Source organism: Argiope bruennichi, chromosome X1 (assembly GCF_947563725.1).
Source record: "Argiope bruennichi chromosome X1, qqArgBrue1.1, whole genome shotgun sequence".
In the NCBI taxonomy this organism is placed as follows: domain Eukaryota; kingdom Metazoa; phylum Arthropoda; class Arachnida; order Araneae; family Araneidae; genus Argiope; species Argiope bruennichi.
The window spans coordinates 93,349,540-93,370,315 of NC_079162.1; the positions used below are offsets into that span (position 1 = coordinate 93,349,540).

General features: G+C 29.3%; 1 protein-coding gene across 7 annotated transcripts in view; it reads left to right on the forward strand.

Moving 5' to 3' along the window:
* The window catches only part of LOC129958840 (cAMP-specific 3',5'-cyclic phosphodiesterase, isoforms N/G-like), a 327,156-nt gene that overhangs the window by 223,432 nt on the left and 82,948 nt on the right, over positions 1 to 20,776 (forward strand). The window contains exon 1 of one of the 7 annotated variants that reach the window (XM_056071559.1): positions 10,595 to 11,382. The exons of the other annotated variants lie outside the window; for them this stretch is intronic. Within the exon in view, the coding sequence (XP_055927534.1) occupies positions 11,210 to 11,382 (173 nt within the window). The 5' untranslated portion in view covers positions 10,595 to 11,209. Of the gene's footprint in view, positions 1 to 10,594; positions 11,383 to 20,776 lie in introns of those variants that run through there. 7 annotated transcript variants of the gene reach the window in all.

The following is a 20,776-nucleotide window of genomic DNA, read 5'->3' on the forward strand; positions in this document are numbered from 1 at the left end:
CTCAAGGAAAAAGAACTTTCAAAATAACAGATTTTCCGTTTAATTCATTTTAAAAATATTAGAAACAGTGTTTATTAAGGATATTTATATTTGTTTAATTATTTTTTTTACAGTTCAGTTTCAAAAATATTTCAAGTTTTAAAGAACCAAATCCCTTCAACATTTTTCATTTTTAAAACACAAATTGCTTTATGATGTTACCTCTAATCCTCTTTGATCCAATATACCTAATTAAGTTCACATGGCAAATAAGGTAGTGTGGTATTTTCTATAGGTCAAAGCGATCCTGCCGCACATAAATATCTCAGGACGCAACGATGATTCAATATCAATATATTTAGGGTTAAATTATATTCCTGTAGGATATTTTGGGGAAATTGAGCCTCATCTGTGTTTCATTTCGAGGAAAGCCAAGAAAACCTTCAAGATCAAATTATTATTATAATTAATATGTTTTCTAAAGCGAATAATCGCCTATTAATTCTTGATTAAAGCATTTAACTAGCTTAATATCAGAGGATATAACCATTAATCATCTTTCTCATTTCATATTTCTCAGGCATTTGATGCGCATGTGTGATTATTCCATTGGTGAGCACAAGCTATATTGAAAAGCTCAATATAGCTTGAAAATATAGCTCAATGGAAAAATGAATACTCAATATGTAGTTTGGCGAAAATACTTATTTATAATATTTATCAGTTCAAATGAGATGAGATATAACGTCTCAAAAGAAATAACAGCCATTGATGAAATATTATATTTCTATATTATATTATAAGCAATTGTTGTTGTTGTTGTTGTGGTGTCTATGCATACAGTGCTAGTACGAAAGATTAGAGTCCTCCAAAAGCCTTGGTGACAAGATCTGCAAGTTCTGGAGCCCGAAGGCTATGGAGGATTTCGATTGGGGGTGCTCCAAGTTGAAAGAGGGAACCGATAACGGCCTGGCAGTCAAAAACATGATCTGGAGTTAGTTGCGAATGAGGACAGTACTTGCAGATGGGATAGGATTTTATATTAGTTCGTGAGATCTTCATGACTTTGAAATGTCCAGCACGTAGCCTAGATATTGTAGAGGAAAGGTTTCTTGGGCAGTTTAGATCGGGGATTGTTGCCTTGCTAAGATGCTGGTTGTAGATCCTTAGCCTGGCGGCAGCATTCGCATCTGCACAGGTGACTACTCGAATTATAAGCAATTATCGCACGAGGAACTACATTAACTGTGTTTTCATTAATTCATTTCAGAATTTGCAAATAATTTACTATATTATATTATATGCAAATATATTGTTTATATCGCAAGAGGAATTACGTTCACTGGGGTTTCATTAATTCGTTTCAGAAATTGGAAATAGTTGGTAAATATTTGTCTTTACATCACTGTTCTGAGACGATATGATCTAGGATTGTGAGAGAAAACTATTTTTATCATAGTTTCAAGTAAAATGGAACAGAGAAAACTTTAACCGATTCGCCCTTGAAAGGCTAGATCACTAGTACAATAGTTTTCGTTCATTTGATTCAACTAGTTTTCTGTATTTATCTCCCCAAGATTAATTGAAAGCTATTTTTGCAATGAAAACTAGCTCGCATTCTATAGAAAAACTTTGTAAAATGTTGACAAAATTTCAATAAAAAGCTTCGTTTGTTAGGGACTTTTATCTCTATTTTAATGTAAAAACTTTGAGCAGAAAATTACAGAAAAGTAAGTAAAAGCAGAAATAAAATTTGATCACAATAGTTTAGATGAAAACGATCATCATATTTAATACTAGCCGCCTTTGGCGACCAGCCGGTTCGCCAATTTTAATGTTCGTTTAAATTTTAATAATTAAATAGGTTGAACCGGAGTTTAACCCCCTTCTTCGCCAAGTTGCGATAACGCTCCAAAGCTGGCAATCTTTATTATGCACTATAATTGAACATCTGCTCCTTTGCTTTTGAACATTTCGCAAGGTCGTTGTTGGCGATTTTTAAAAATTGCTCCAAGCAGGAGGTTAAACTCCGGCCGTACCATTAAATATTTTACGCAATTCCAACTTTAATAGATTCTTCGGCAAAATATTTTAAAACTTCAAATTTTGATAGTCATATAATTCACTCATAATATTATAAGGGCCTTCAGTCATAGCCTGATATGTATCTCTCTAATTTTCTGTTACACCTCGTAGAAATTATGCTTTAAATTAAAGTGTAAATGATTAATCTGCAATTAATATAATAATATTTTTTACTGAAACAAAGCATTTTTTTAATACTATGATTACTGATAATAGAGTCACTGAGCGTTTACACTTTATGGGCACTAAAGAATATATTTCTTAATTTATGTAATATCTCAAGAATTTGTCAACAAAAATTTCTCAGATTCATCATGAACAGATCGATTCATTAACAATGTTTAATTTTAAATGCATCAAACACTAAAAAAATAAAATGAATCGTTTAAAATAATCGGTCGAAAACAGGTTTAAAAAAATACTTAAAAACCGATGTACTTAAAACTATAAGCATATACAAAAAAGTATATAACTAACATTAATACAATTTAATTACAAAAGCATCCAATTAACCTAAAAATAATTTAAATCATTGAAAATAGGTTAAAAAAAACTACTTAAAAAACGATGTACTTAAAACTATAAGCATATACAAAAATATATATAACTAACATAAATACAATTTACTTAAAAAAGCATGCAACTAACCTAAAAATAATTTAAATCATCCGTTGTTGCCATGTCAACAGTCAGAAAACAATGCGCATGCGTCAATTTTCTTCGCCAGTTACGTTAACGCAAGTGCGTGAATTTTTCTACGCCAGTTGGGGTAACGCTATGCAGATTATACATTTATAATTTCCTTTATTCTGTGTTATTTTAATTCAAAAGTACTTCAGAATGAATGTGAAACATGGATTAATTAACAATGTTTAATTTTAAATGCATAAAACATTAAGAAAATAAACAGAATCGTTTGAAATAATCCGCCGAAAAATGTTAACCCTAGCCTCAATTCTGTTGGGAGAAAAAAATAACTGAAAGTCGGCGGTGGGGAAAATGGAAGATTTTTTTGGCGGAAAAGTTGGCAGTGGGGAAAATGGAAGATTTTTTTGGCGGGAAAGTTAGTTTTTAACTAATAATTAAAATTCTAATTAAAATTTCAAAAAAAGGGACCCCAGGTGCACATTCCCGACCTAAACATCTTAAAAAAATATGAAAAGTGAAAAGCGATGAAGCAAATGTAGAAATCAGCATGATTAATAAAAATGTAGGTTCTTGTATCTGTATATACAGCTGAGAAGACATCAGAAATTACTGTTCCACCAATTTTAAACCAATTAGATTAATTGCCGCCAAATAGGACTTGTTTAATATCCCAGTGTTACATTTCAAACTCAAATCCTTAGTTTTTTTTTTTTTTTTTTTTTTTTTTTTTTTTTTTAAGTAGAGCTAAAAATTCAATAAATAAAGACTCTGCTGTGATGAAATTATTATACATTTTTCACGCAATGCCGACGGTATTGTTTATTTTTATTAGATAAAATATGAATTAATAGATGAAAATAGCACAAATGAAATAATTTCATCATCTATTTACCTTGCAAAGAAAGATCTAAGGTTAGATCTCGAAATTTGCAAACACGATTGCCTGATTAATTTCTTTTCTCTTACTCTTCAGAGTTTTTTTTTATGGAAATGCCACAAAAATACGGAAAATTTTTTTTTTCTTTCTTTTTAAGAACCAAACTACCACCCAAAAATAAGAAGTAGCTTCGCAATTCCTGACCTATCAACTGACCTTTAAAATTACGCCATATTATAATTCATTCATATCAAATCTTTTAATATTATATTAGAAAAAATATATTTACAATCAGATATATTAGAGATAAGGCATAGATGAATTTATGCTTGAAAAATTCTACTCTATTCTATTGTTCGTTTAATTAATAGGACATATATTGTCAAAATAAACACAAATACTGTGAATTGCCCGAATTTCTCAAGATTCTGTATTTTAAGCTTACGTTATTTCCCCCCTTTACATGATATATTTTCAAAGCTTCCATCAATAAATATAAATTTAGAAGTAAAAAAAAAATAATTGCATTATTTCATAGAATTGAAAGATAAAAAATATTCAGATTGATATGCAGGATGACTGTAATAAGATATCCCAAATTTGAAAAGCTGCTTGTCTGTAACTAAATAATCGGCTATTGTTGAATGAACTAAAATTGAATTTAATAAAGCTATGTAAAGTGCGTTTTGTTGCAAATACAGACCTATCCTTCCAGGTAGGATGTTTTAGAGTAGTTTGGAGAAGTTTTCACAAAATATTGCTTTTACAAAAGTAAAATTTTAAATGCCTGAATAAATTGCTCGATCGAAGGTCCCTTGTGGCTTCATGGTAAGTTTTCGGTAGTTAGGCCGAAGTGTTCCGAGTTTAAAAGCCAGTTCCCCCAAAGACCTACCATACAAACGGATATGGGGCACTTTAAATACTTTGGGATGAAATGCCTTCCCGATTGTGTGACGTAGAACTTTGAAGAAGGGGCCCCACTCAAGTGTTATTCTAATCAGCTGAGCTATGTTCAAAATAAAACGTTCGTCTCCAAATAACCTTCTTATTGTGTTGAAACGGTATATAAGTATAATTAAGTCAAACTAAAACAAGCCTCAATCGAAGTACAGAAATGCTGAGAAAAATGTTTTTCCCCTCTAAATCATACGGCTTACAGCTGCATAAATTCATTATCTTACAAATGGAATTTGCTACAATGAAATGAAATGATGGGATGAATCTCTGCGAGTACATAGATTTTGGTCTTCTTGTGACAAACAACTTAAAATTTAAAAAATTATATTATTTGTATCTTTATAAAATAGGCTTTGAAGTAAATGGTCAACCAAGGTTTTTTATCTTTGTGTGAATATAATCTTTTAAATTCGGGGCTTATTTTTAAAAATTTTTACGCTAATTCATAAAATTCTAAACATTTGTAGTTCGATGTAAGGTGTTCCTAGCGATATAAATGTTCAAATAAAACCTTACAACAAAACTCTTACGATTGCACATAAAACTCTTGTAAATTTATACATAATATCCATGCCAAATTTTTATCTTAATTTACCCTTATTAACTTCATTCTTAAATGTTCTCCTATTTCCTGATCCTCCGCTTTTTTAGTTAATTAATTCTACACGTGCTTTGTAAAACTGCTGATTGCAGTATTTTCACACGCTCCGAGTGAAGAGATAAAAATCCTTAATGCTTACAACATCTTTTAAAGATACCTAAGATTCCCTTTCCTAAAGCGACGCGTTTCAAAGGAATCGCTATCAAAATCTCATAGTAAAATTACTGAAGGGAATAATTTCTGTCTCTTTTGTTCTTGTATCACGATGTAAACGGACGTCAGTTTTATCATCTTTTCTTGTATATAAAATGCCTCCTGTAGTGAAATAAATCGAAGTTAAAATTCCAAAAGTTTCTTTCTTCTATTCGGTCACTCAACTGTTTAAAATATTTCAATATATATATTCCTGAAGCACTTCAAAGTAATAATGTTCTTTAGTCCTACCCTTGAAAATTTTGGCTTGATGATCTGGTAGCAATTTTTTTAAAAGACATGCAAATTGTGATGTATGATACTGTTTGCAAAAACGAACGAGGAAAGAAAAGGGGGAAAAAGTAAAGGAAATAGTTGTCTATTGAATAATACAAAATTTTGAATCAATTTCGATTCATAAAAAACCTTGATAGATGATATAATTTATTATTTCCACTCTAGTAGACTCGGAGCGTATCTAGGCGACACTTTCAATGAATTACTCCCTGCTCTGGCATTTCACAGACCATTTTGTTGCAATGCTTGTTTAAAGTTCTCATATCTCACTTGTCTCCTCATAACAGTTGAATATATTTTGATAACTTTTATGAATGTTTTAAAATAAAGCAGTAAAGTCATTATTTAATTGGAAAAATATCCCTTACAAAATAGAAAAAATAAATATCTCTGTTTTAATATTTTATTTTTAATATATTTGAATTTTTATAATATTAAATTAAATTCTGCGGTGTCTTCTATAAACCGGTTTTCACTCGTATACTTGTGTAAAAAAAGTTATTAAAACTAGTTTTTAAAAGCTTCTATAACAATTGAAATGACGGTAATAATTTATTCAATAATATAATATTAGTGATTGTTGGAATTCTTTTCTTAGTAAATTAATAAACATATTTAAACCTATGATAATATAAGTATTCCTGTATCAATTTTTATTCCTAAAACGATATATATTTGCATAAAATGATTCTTTAAATTCTGTTTAGTAAAATTCAAATGCAAATTTGTTAGGCACTGAGATTTTCAATTTTTTAATGTTAGGTGAAATTATTTTAATTAACAATGAAATCATTAAAGCTTACAAAAAGACTTAAAATACGGTGTTTCAAATTATTTAGCAATTATTGACCTTTTCTTTATATGGATGTGTCTTTTAAATAAGAATTGTACAAGAATATATATTGACTGAAATAAGTTCTAATTTCTTTAATAATTATATATATTATTTATTAAAAAGTTTCGTTTATTTTATATTTTTAACTGAACAAAAATAATAAAACGGTAGAAAAAAATAAAAATTTTGATTTCTTCAATGTTCTGCGAAATGATATTCTTTTGAGTCTGCCTCTAGAGATTTACTGTCAAACGATTATTTAAAGCTGATTTGTTCTGTCGCATCGAGAACTTGAATAATTTATTATTAATTAAAATTTTAGCAGTGGTTTTAGAGAACAATGAAACAAACAGCAAGAATGTAAATTTTCTTTTCTTTTTTTTGGGGGGGGGAGGAGGAGGGAGATGTTTTAAATGATTTTTATAATAATTCATACAAATTCTACGACTAAAACTGGAAATATTTTTAGAGTCTAACAAAATATAGAATCCTTGCACAATCTTGATTTATCTTTTTGATTTGACTTTTAAATTTATAATTTTGTATTTATCAGCCTTTAAAATGAAATCGAGAGTGATTTTCTTATATTCTAACCTTACATAATGCATAGTATTTTCTTTTTTCTGAATATCTGTCTACATTTTTATAAATGTGGCTAAAAATGTCTTTAGTTCAGAGGACAAATCACATTTCATTCAGAATTTATCGAACCTGTATAATTATTTTAATGAACTGAACGAATCGATAACCGATAAAGTTTTATTTTATGTATGTGTTATTGCTTATTATATTCGATAAAATCTGGTATTCATAGAATGTGATCAGTTATTTTATGAAATAACTGAATATTCTATAAAATAACTGATAATCATGATAAGTTATTGAATGAAATAATTAGAAATCCAATGAAATAACTGAATATTCTATAAAATAACTGATAATCATGATAAGTTATTGAATGAAATAATTAGAAATCCAATGAAATAACTGAATATTCTATAAAATAACTGATAATCATGATAAGTTATTGAATGAAATAATTAGAAATCCAATGAAATAACTAAATTATATATTTTAATGGTAACATAGATATTTTTACTGTACGAAGTTTTCAAATCTTCTCGCATCACTTTCACTAACTCGATAAAAGCGGAGATGTTTCTTGTATTTCTTGGGGCCATTTGAATAAGTGTGTTAACCCTTCTACCTCAGGCAAAGGAGAAATCTTTCCAATTATCCCATGCAATTTAGCGAACCGTACTGTAACAACCTAACATAAAAATAATTCGCATCATTGGAAAAACAGTTGGTCTTATCGCAAGGCATTGCGTATAAGTAGTGATTTTAGGAGGGAAAAAAAATCACATTTCGGGGTTAATGCCCCAGAAAATAATCATCCGCGAAAATTCACCAAACCCTGTGTTAAACTCCTATCTACCTGGTGTGAAAATATTATACTGAACAAACGATCTCTAAAGAATAATTAACATAATGAAAATTCTGAATTAATGAACACATGACGCCCTCGAAGACTAAACAAGCCATTAGTGACGTCCATTACCTCTCTCAGCATTCACTGCAGACAGTTTCTGGATTCCATGCATTCATTTCATATTTATATATTCCTTTTCCTTTGATTCGCATTTATATTTAGAACGTGTATTTAATAATAAACTTCATCAGGTCAGACCCCTTGAATTAAACTTAATATTAATAGTCGATTACTGAAGTTATGGTTTACATAAAGTCCTCAAAGACTAAACAAGCCATTAGTGACATCCATTAGCCTTTATACTATTCACTGAGGACAATTTCTGAATTCAGTGCATTCATTTTGTGTTTCTTTTTCTTTTCCCTTTGATTCACATTCATACCGAGAATTTGTATTCAACTGTAAACTTCATCAGGTCCGTCCCCCCCTCAGTGAATCAAAGATTTAAACCTTGAATTTATCTGACCTACGCAGATAAATTCAAGATTACAAGAATAATTTACTAATAATAAATTTTGTCACAGAAGTTTGGAAAAATTAAGAAATTAAGTGCAAGTTTTAAAACATTTATTTTGATTAAAAAGAACTTTTAAAAGTTTAAATAATATTATTATATTCTGAGATGTTATATTAAAAAATAATAAGACTCATCCGATGCAATGCCTAACTTTGAATTTATATTTGATCTCCATTTATCTGATTTTATACGACTTCTGTAACATTTTTCAAGAATCTGATAAATTGATTCATTGATAAAATATACGCATTTGCAGTGCATATATTTTTATTTTATAAAATGTTCTTCTATTTTTAAAAATGAATGCGATACAAGCGAAAAATTATTTCATGTTTTGTGTGAGATATAATACATTTCTTAATCGACCGACTCTAGTAGATTATTAAATTCAAAGCACTTGAAGCTGTTGAATAAATACATGCTGCTAAAATGCCAATTATTTATCCCTTTTTTTTTATTTATTCTCATTTTTTCATAACATAAATAATTTAATGACATTTATTTTTCAAAAAAAAAAAAAAAAAAAATCGAGAAAAAGAAAATGATCTGTAAATACTAATTTTTTTTCTGCGATGATTGGTATTTGAAAACTTTTTTATTTTTAAACCAACAGCGAAAACATTTATCTTCTGATTTTCCAATATTTTAATAATAAATAAAATACTCGATTACCTTTAAATTCTAATTCGAACTCAAAATTAAAACTAAAGATTTTTTTTTTTAAAACCTGTGCCATTCATTTGATGAGACTTCCCAAATAATCCCAAATATTAATAAATCAACTTCCCAAGTATTAATAAATCAATTTAATATTTAGTGTACAAATTTTAAATCGTAAAGAAATTTTCCGGATTTATCTTTTATAAGCGCGGGAAAAAAGAAAAAAAAAATCTTGTATTTCTTCAACGCATTTGAATTGTTTCCTTAATGTCTTAACGGGGCAAATAATTAGGCACTAGGCATTTGAAAAGCGCAGGGTGTGTATGCACATGCGCATAGTGTACAGTACCGATGTACTAGAGAAGGTCTATAAAAGTGGCGACGCTGTCCATTCGTGGAGTAGCGGGGATTGTGGCGCGCCTCTGCCACCACCAATGGGGTCATCCCAAGCTATCCGATCAATTCCTGAAGAGCGAGTTCTTCACTTCGGCGACTGCAGTACTGCCTTGCACGTGCTACTACAGGCATCGCTCATCAGTCTCCGGCCGAATTGACAGGAATATCATTGTGCGAAGGAGAAGCGCTAGGAACAATAAGTAGCTGGAAAGAGTGTCCTTTGACACGGGACGATAAGATAAGCCAACGGTGACTTTCCTAATCGAATAGCGACCTATTTTGAACAGAAAACGTGCATTTAAAAGTCAGGAATAAGATAATGTTTCATCTCTCGTGCGAGCGGGTAAGTCTCCTTTAATAATAAAATGTACAAGTTGTCATCAAGAATTTGAACATTTATTTCGATACTGTTCATAAACAATTGGACGCAAAAGTATGCAAAATTACGGATGGAAACTTTTACGGAACGACAAAACTAAGGAATAAAGTATGTCACTTAAAGAAACAAGTCGAAGTAAAAATAGCGTAAATTATATTTTGAAAGAAATTGCCGTTGTTCTGTTGCGCAGTACATGTAGCCGAAAGAAATAAATAAACAGAAGAAGAGAAACGGCGATTGTAAGAGTTATAAATCTCGGAGGAAACGGTATGGTTAGAGTATATAAAGAGCAAAGCGCTTTGAATTCAGAGCATTTACATTTCTATTCATTCCCTGCCATTGTAATTCTTGAGTTACAACGAGCAGTTTGCTACAGCTTTCTGAGATAATTATTGCCTCTACTTGAACCAAAGACAAAACAAAAGACTATTTCAAGTTCTGGCTCGATGTACTGTATATGACGTCAGTTTTTGTTCTTTGAGAATTCCATACAAATCCGATTGACACATTTTTTATGCTAAACAAACTTTTAAAGATATTTGATTCTGAATTGGTTTTCAAATTTTGAGTATTCAGAAATTCATTTCTTTTAAAAAAAATAATAAACAGTGAACAAAAATAAAATAATCTTCAAATATTTGGAAAAAGAAAGAATTTTTTTTTATTACAGTTTGTTTAGATAATTAGTATATGACTGAACGACAAAACAAAAGACTACTTCAAAACTCAGATGGTCTATTTTGCATTTGATGGGTACTTTACTTGTTTAGAAATTTCGAAAAAAGAGCAAATAACACTTTTTACAGTGATAGATTGATGCAGCAGTTTCAGTGTTTTGTTTTCTTTGACAGAAAAGTTTTTTAAAAAAAAGTTTGGAAGGAAAGACGTTCTCTGTCGTCTTAACGATCATAAGATACCTTTTGCAAAGAAGATACTTCTTATCTCTCCCAAAAATGCAATGAGTTGGCAAAAATAAAAGAAATGATTCATTTTAAACTCTTAACCTTTGGATACGCAGTGCTGTTGTAAGTGACCTGGCTATCTGCCATCCTAAAGAACCAACTGCGTCTACGCTGTTTCTGTCACTGGAGCAGCTTTAATTGTAGTTAGTGTTGGAACTGTCATTGCCCAAAATCCTTTCGATCCATACTAGAAGACACGAAAACATGTTCTTAGACTGACATTACTACCTTCCCAAAAGATTTATTGTGATGGAAAACTTCCATACACGTGCGTTTGTCAATCATTAGTGAAAAATCCTGTTCGATACGATTCCATGTAAGTTCTGAAGAAGATGTTGACGTTCGCCGTCTTACTTTTAACTGTGATCCGCATCTTCTTCCCGCGACCCTCGCATCGGGACTCCGATCCGCCTCGAAGGGATTCCCCACATGCCATCGTCCTGAGGAGGAGGAGCAGCCCCTCCTCCAGAAGACTTAGGAGACTCTCTGATAAAGCGTGTGGAAGGTAAGTCCAGACTATCCATTCTTGAGGGATACTCTAAGAAATTTCCTCATTTGCCTTACGTGAGGAATATTATAGTATTACAATCACTAATATTTAGTGATAGACATGCATTTATTCAGATATTATACTGCAAAATTCAAAGAATCGTATATCTAAAAAAAAAAAAAAAAAAAAAAAAAAAAAAAAAAAACGTGTTTTTGAATGTTTACCACATTAAATTTGCTAAACTTATTATTTTTTAGACAGTCGTTTAGTTCTCTAGAATATATTTTGTGTTACCAAAATTGCAATGATTTAACCGAATATGTTTTTATGTCTATTTTTTTATTGCAAAATGTAAAGAAATATGTTTTTGAAATAACATGATTGTCAATGTTTCTGAACTATAAAAATGTATCTGTATCATTTCCAAACTATCTTCTGGGGAATGATTCTATTGAAAATTCATTCATTTTTGTCAAAAAGATATTAATATTCATTTCTAAAATCTCTGATATTTAAATACTAGCATTTATGATTTTGCAAAATAAAACAGAAAAATGGGTAACATAACAGGATTGTCAATGTTTTAAATAAGTTTTAAATAAGTTTTTTAAAATAAGTTTTTTAAAGTGAAGAAATGAATATGTATTTTACAAAAAAATTCTAAGGAAGGTAATATATTTTTTCTTTGATCGATTTCCTTCATTAATTAATAGTCCATCACAAATACTATATTATTAAAATTATAGAACGTTCATCTGAGGTAATATAACTATATTTGTTTCATTGCATACCCTTCTTATTCTCATTTGGCATTCTAAGGCCGAAAGAGATTCTAGGAGGGGTGTGGTTTGTTGACAATAACTGCCTGTCTAGTATGACAGCAAATCAGATTCTTTACATTTCACCTGATTGTCCTGAGTGGAAGTTGAAATCACGCGGTACGGCTTTCGTGTTTATTGACACTTTTTGAAAAAGATTAATTTCATATTCTTTTATGAATAATATCTTTTTAAAAGATACATCGCTTTTGCTTTAGTGTATGTTTTGATATAAATATAATATAATTTCCAACTTGATATATCTATATTTAATTTAGTGTAATTAACGCATATCACTTTCTCTGATATCATTATTAAATTATGATTCAATTTACATGTTACGTTTATATAACAGAAATTTCATCAATTCAAAATATATAAAAATTAAAAACTAAAATTTAAAAGGCTTTCCTGTTTCTTTTCTTTATGTATAACGTTTTTTTAACTTAACGTTTGCGTTTTTTGAAGATTTTACATTTCTTTAATAAACCATGATTTGTAGCTTAGATAGTGGGCTATTAGCTCTACACAATCTAACAGCCCACTACTCAGATTAAAAAGACGGACGTGAGGATACGTTTAAAGTTTTTATGTAATTAAAGCATGAATTTTTACGTAAAAAAGCTGACCCTACATTTATAAAATGAGAATTTTTCCTGACGGTTGTTTAACATCAGACATTTGAAGTTACAATAAATAAATCCTGAGAAGTGTGGGAAAAACTAAAAATGACAGTAAAAAGAAAGGTTTTGAATTAGAATTTAAATGACGAAAAGTATCAAAATAATAAAAATGAAAAAATCGAATTTATTATAGATACTGCATTTGTTACTTGTAACTGCATTAATTTCGGTAAAATGCATGTAACTTGATAGTTTGAAAAGAGCTGAATTGTGTACTTTATAGAAAAAAAATTACTTTTTATCGATAATATTATTTATCTGCTATCGACCAATTTGATTTAAAGTATAGATCACTATTAATTTTTTAATTTATGTTGAAAACTCAAAAATTGAATTAATTGTAAAGAAAATATATATTCTAACAATTAATTTCTTTGATTTTTTTTTTTAAATATTGGCGAAAAATCGATAAAATGTCATTTCAAAAAAATCTTTTTTTTATATGAATAATATAATGATTTTAAAAATATTATAAAATATATAAAAAAAATACCGATTACTATTGAATTTCTTCTATTACCTTAAAAATATTTTTAAAAAAGCAAAATAATTAAATTAACAATAATATGATTTTAAAAATTGGCTGAGAGGAGATGTGTGTCGGTTGAAAATTATTTAAGACTTTTAAAAGCAAACAATGGAATGTATTCAGCTTGACCACGGGAAGGAAATGTAATTGTTTTCTAAACTAGGGTGTTATGCGTAAATAGGCAAAAATAATTTTTTGCTTAACTTGGAGTAGAAGTGCTAATAATATTGATAATGCTCATTGTTTTAACACATATGTATTGTTATTTCCAAATCTTTATATCCAAAAGGTGTGTGACAAGGACGAAAATAAAATTTCAGATTTATGTTTTACGAAGCGTGTTTTTGTTTTAAAAAATGTTCATTTAGTCTCTTTATAGAGTTGAATGAGAAATAATTTTTTCTTTTTCTTTCTAGATAATTATTACCCACGATTTCACAAAAAGAAGAGTAATTTTTTATCAGAATGTTTTGTCATCTAGTTTAAAAAAATCTTTAATAAGATCAGAATGATGAAAATAAAATAAAAAAATATTTTTTTTATTTTCATTGGAATAATAAACTGTTGAAATCTTTAATTGCAATGGGACTAAAATTTTGTTGAAACCAAACCTCCCCTTGAACTTTGATTTAATTGAGCTCTAAAAAAATATTTTTTTTAATACTTGAAATAACAGAAAAATGTTAGAAAAATATTTTGAAAGAATTTTATGGTTGAAATAAATCATTCGGCTTTTGTTACTCGCTGTTCGTAAATAGTGGCAGAAAAAAATTTTAGAAAAAAAAGAACGAGTTTGCGTTTTATTTTACATCATAATAATAAAGATTTCAGTCGGTTATTTTTTTTTAATGTTTTGAAAAAATTATTCCAAAATAATGACACTAGAAAAAGGATTTGCGCTTATGAAATGAAAAATTTATTAAAAATTCATTTTGACGATCATATTTCATAACCTATTAATTAAAAAACGCTTTTCTATGTTAAGCTCTTTTTTTTATTATGAACTTGTAATCAGACACTATTACCATTCAAGTTAAACAATTTTTTATAAAGTTTCCAAATAAATGCTCTGTTTAGGTCCATATTTATTTTGCTGAATTTATAATGCTTAAAATGACGTCTGTCCTGGGAAAACAGGAGAGAAATTTAAGATTGTGATTTTTTTTTCCTTGGAAGTTTGCTTACATGTAACTTTATTATTATGCAATTATATTCATTTTTCTTTCTAAATGAACTAACTTTACTTAAAACTAATGAAAAATTTAAATTAATGGATATATGTTAATCAAATTAATACTAATGGATTAATAAAATTAAGATTATTAGATCTTATTATTAGATCTTTTTACATACGTAATGCTCATGTAATACTATACACACTTTTATGCTCATATAATACACGTCGAATCAGCCGCTCCAATATAATTTTGAATCCACTTTGTCTCTTGTGGGAAGATATAGGATGTAATGTCGCTGCGCTGTGTAAGATAACAAATAGCTCTAATTCTATGGCATGCGCAATTACCTTATCTTGTGACTATGGCTTTATATAAATAAGCTTCATTATTATTACATTAATGAGTTACATTTCTTATGCATTGAGCTGTTTCTGGAATATGAATATAATTTTCAAAAATTAGTCTTTGAGTCATCAATAAATGGGAATTGATCGCGTTTAATTAAATTATAATATTTCTAAATTCTTATAATTGAAATTGTGTTTTTTTGGGGGAGGGGCAGTTTAATAATCTGAAGTATATTTTCATTTGTATGCAGAAACCGAAAAAGTAAAAGCATTATTTCAACTGCATAAATTTTTAATGAATTATTTGATATTTTCAAGCTAATACTATGTGCATTATTTTACGCTCTTCTGTTTAAAAATATATTTTTAGATGCGTTGCGTTACTTAATTCACAACTTGACTGAACCTGTTCGACTATTTTAAAATAATTCTTTTTCTCAATAACTGAAACCGACGAAATAGAAGGTTAATGTAAACAGGAACAAAACAGTGATAAAGTATGCTAAAAGTGAAAGGCAAACTGGAAGTGAAACTAATTTGAATACATTTTTGATATGCAAATTTATGAAAGCGTGGTATAGTAAATCTCTCCAAAGTTATTTTTGAATTCTGAGGAAAACTTCCAAATGTAATAAATGAATTTTTTAGATGCATGCTTTTAATTTGTTTGAATTATTAAATTTCAACAAACTGAAATCATGAATGAAAAAAAATTTCATATATAGATTGTTGAAGGCATTGAGAGAAAAATTCCGAGAAAGAAAGTATTCGGGAAAAAAAAAACAATGAAAAAAACCCCTCCGATTTGAGAGATTTTGGCGTCATTCGACAAAATTTCGTTAATGTTTGAAAGGTAATAAATGCACATGCAAGAATAAATGACATACATTATGAAACACACAGAAAGCATTTTTATATTATCAAAATTAGGATTACATTTAAATGTTAATTTTTAATTATTTCATTTATTTACTTTTTTTACGGAATTCATCTACCGATGTTTTATCCATGGGTAGATGAATTCATTCATCTAACCATTTAAATAAGTTTCATTCCGCTCATTAGTTATAATTACAGATAGATGCAAGCGTTGAAGTTATTTTATGTTTCCCCTCGACTGCTTCATATTTGCATGAAAGCAGTGTTGGAATTAAATGCGATATATAGTCCTTTTTGTGTAGCCAGTATATTCATTAAAATATTAAAAAATTATAAATCCATTTAGAATATCATCGGAGCTTCGTGAACAAACACCGCTGTGATATTTTTTAAAAAATATTTTTAAATATATTTTCATGAAAATTGAAAATGAAACTTTTGTATAAAATTAGAGTGCTGTTATTTATTGAAAAGAATACCATCTCTTAGAAAAAGCTACTGCTCTTCAGTATATTTCGCTGACAAAGGAAGATATTTATATGAAATTGCATTAACAATTTTTGGGGACGGGTTTTGGTTCAATTTTAAATTAATTGTTTATTTTTACGTAAAACCAACTTAAAAAGGCGAAATTACGATATAATAGAGCTGATTTTATGAAATGGTTCTTTTTTACCCCAAAAAACCTTTGACCCTAACTCCCAAGTGACTTTTTTTATAAAAAAATAATCCAATTTATCAGTACAGAATTTTACTTTTATTAAGTTACAATTGAAGCGTTCGCTGCAGGAAGGAGATTGCTCTGTTATGAGGGAGCTTTGAGTTATATAAACAATTTTGTAACAAAGAAAAATTGTTTGAAGCAGAAATATGAAGCTCCAATCGGCAGTTTTAGCTTCTCCCCAGATATGTAGCTGCTTAGTTTATGACAAGCGAGAAATAGCTTCTGAAGTATACTCCATTTTATTACCCCTTTAATGTTAAACAAACTTTAGATAGCACACTCCCACTTCTTTTCACTTAAGACTGAAAAATATAAAAATGCAATGGAAAAGGCCTGCAAATACGGGTAACTAAACGATTATGTAGTTTTATGATGGAGTACTATCATGCAGCGCCATAATTGAGTTATTCGCTACTGCGGAGAAATAGGATGAAAGAAAAAAACAATTTTCTGTTTGCAGAACTAAGTTATATACTGTATTTATATTGAAGTTTTCTATAATTCAAATACTATGATCGTTAATTTATTTTCCTGTGAAGCATTTTTTCTAGAAGTTGATAGAATAAATATTTGGAGGTATAAAAAGATAGCTCTAACAATCTCACAGGTGCTATGTTATCTCAAAGATTTATTTTTGAGGGAAATAATTACAAAGATGTAAAAAGAAGTCAGAAAATTTGCCGAAAAGAACATTTTTACATAATTTTAAATGTATGACTTTCGAAACATGATTTTCTGGTTTTTCGAAAACTTAAAAAAATAGAGCGACCTTTTTACTATAGCAAACATTTCAATTACACGCATATCCTTCCCTACTATGAATTTTAGTTGATTTGATTTTTGATTGAATTGAATTTTGATGTTGATTTGAATATGACCTTAACCACTATATGAATTACCCGTGGTTATCATATCTCTCAGTTTTGTAAATTATTTTGAATTTATTGTACTCGAATTACATTCGAGCAATCCTCTTTTAATATTACATAGTGAAATGATTAGATTAACTAACTGGTAAATTGTTAACTACTAAATGAAACTAGCGTAAAATAGATTTTGGTGAGCCAAAATGAATGACTTTGGTAGCCAAGATGAAACAATAAATCACCTTCTTATAGGAAAAAGTAAATAAATTGCATATCGGTGCGAAATTTTCATGTTTTCATAAAATACTAAGTGATTTGCATTAAATGAAGTAAAAAAACAAACAAACATATAAATTATTATTTTTTCACATTTGAATTCTAATAGATTTAATGATTGTATTTAATGTAAAATATGGCTGATTAAAAATTATTTTAGCATTTCCAGATCAAGAAGTTCCGTAATTCATTTTGTAAACTTCCTCCATTAACTTTTCTCATGAGGTGTCTTCCGGCGTTTCGGTTCGTCACTTTTCCACTCCGTTATTGTGTTATTAATACGGGAAATAATCGAAGAAGCTTTGCATTCTCCTCCATAGAATATTAAGTAATAAATAACTGACATGCATTTTGAAAACGGCATATTTCGAATAGAACGTGGTTTATAACGTGTTTTTGGTGTGAACACTAAGAGAACATACCAAATAGGAATAGCAATCTTGTCGGAGAAATTCTTCTGAAATTCCTGCTCTCCCTCAAAAGAATTCTCATGGCGTCAAAACGAAGCACAGGAGCAAAAATTATTAAGAAAAAGGAATCCCGAAAGGAAAAATTAAGGCACGATTGCTGAGAGGTTTTAGGGGATCAACCACAATTCTCTGAATTGAAAGCAGCAGAAAATGAAAAATAATGTTTTCGTAGAATGTAAAAGATATATTAAGAGATTAAAATTAATATTTAAACATTTCTCAGTACCTACAATATAATACATGTCTCTTAGAATTTAAAATATAATGCACATTTCCCAGTATTTCAAAATTTAATAAGCTTCTTTATACCAAAAGCGATCAGAAATTTAATGGGAAGTTATAAATAAAGGATAATACTTTCTAGGAGGTTCTTTATTTCACAATAATTTTTAAAATTTATATTTGAGTTTTAATAATGTCTAATGGTATCTTTGAAAATTCTAGGAACAACTACTTATAGAATTATTTTTATGAAATTAAAAAATGAAATACGTTATATGAGTATTTATTATCCGTTTAAGTCTGTTCTACACTCTTTTTAAATTTGTCTTCCTATTTGGCTCTTGAATATTTCCTATTTGGCTCTTTATGATAGAAGATATTAATATTTTATATTAATATATGAAATTTTATCAAGGGATTAAAATTTTAATATTGCTTAAAAATTTAGCCAAAATGAAAGTTATTTTAGTAGTTTTTAATCATTGACTAGTTTATAAGACTCTTGACTGTATTATCCGAATTGATTCATTTTTTTAAAGTGTTTGAGATTCAATACAAAATTATTAAAAGAATACATTTTACTTAGTGGATAGAACACTAATTATGACTAGAACACTAATTATGACATAAATAAAGGCTAAAATGTGTAAATGGCAGTAAAACTCAACAATAAAAACTCAGGAGCCACAGATTTATTTTAAAAATTCAATATAAGAAAGAAAAAAAAATAATTAGATTTTTCTTTTTTGGAATTCGGTATCTTTTTCCTGCTATTAACTTTTTAATTTCAGTGGAAACTTTCTTCTTCGGTTATTATATTCAAATTAATCCATCTTGAAAAACGTGATCAAGAACTTAAATATGTACGAACTGGATCAGCTTATAGTTATCTAAAAGTTAAATCTTGTTGATAACTTTTACTTTAAAGTTGGTCTAAAGTGTATTTCAATTATCTTTATCCCGACCGGCCTCTTTTTTCTATGCCGTGACAAGATGACAAAAAAATTTGACATCTGAGTCTACAAACTTTAAAGTGAGAACTTAGATCTCTTAGATTTTAGCTTACCTGAAGGTCTTTAAAGAGATTTCAAACCTGTCACTCTCTTGTTCGCGACTTTTAAAAGTGGTCAAAAGTTAATTTCAGTAATCTATACCCGACAGACTTCGTAATTCTGAATCTTGACAAGATGTCAAAAAAGAAGGACCTCTGAGTCTACAAGCGTGAAAGAGAGAACTTGGATACTTTAGAATTTTACTTGCCCCAAGGCTTTTGAATACGGCCTGAACTTTGAAGCCCGTCACTCTCCAGCTCCGAGGGTTTAGACCCTTTCATCTGGTACCACTTCGTTAACCGTGAGTAGATGATGAAAAGTAACATCCCAGTTGACAAACTTAAACTTGAAAATCTTTTATCCATTGAATTTGGATAAAGAGAAATAACATTGAATTTGGTCTTAGCCGTTTAAATATGGCCAGAGGTGTCAAACTCTACTTTTTAGCCCCGAAGCCTGCCCTGTGACACTTGGTACAATTCCGTTAAAAAATTTTTCCTTTTACATATGACTCATGGCAATTTTTTAACTTTTGTTAGGCTACTTTGAGACGAAGTATTTTTGAAATAGTTTGAGAATTAAATTCTTCCTATTTTCTAATAATGCAAAATTTCTGTTTTAAAGTAATTTAAATTGAACTCCAACATATATTGTTGCTCGTATCTGTAAATTATTAAGATCATTTCCAACATATTATAAGATTGCATTCTTTTCCCATAAAAGAAGTGATTCTTTTAGTACACTACACTTCACCGAGTAGTACATATTATTAGCTTTGGTACCTCATATAGTTGCATGGGTTGATTGAAAGTCCAAGTACTCAACAACCTCAGATTTGATTCACGCCGGCGTCCTGGCATAGGGGTAGCGCGTCTTCCCCGTGAACCGGGACTCCTGGATTCGAGTCCCGGTTTGGGCATGGTTGTTCTTCCGTTGTTCCATCTGTGAGATGTGTGAATGTGCCCTCCTGTAAAATGGGGTTGTGCAAGCGAATGAGTAATGCGTGAGTAGCAAAGTCGTACTCTAGGCCCTAGTTGGCGCTACTAAAAAAACAAGAGATGCCTCCCCCCACTGGCTTAAAATCGCTGTCATCGTAACAGCGGGCTTGTCCATGGCGAGTGCCATAAGAAACAACAACATTTGATCCACGCTTCTAAGTTTTTCCTCAAAGGAGTAAATTCAAAAAAATATTAATTCTTAGTACACTTCAAATAAAATAATTATTATTGCAATAAGTAAAACTATATTTACTTTAAACATGAATTATTTATTCTTAGGCTTCACAGGATTTTTATTACTCATTCTTTATTGAAAAATTACAATAAGGATTCTAGAAATTCTTGATAAATTAAGTGAGCTCAAACA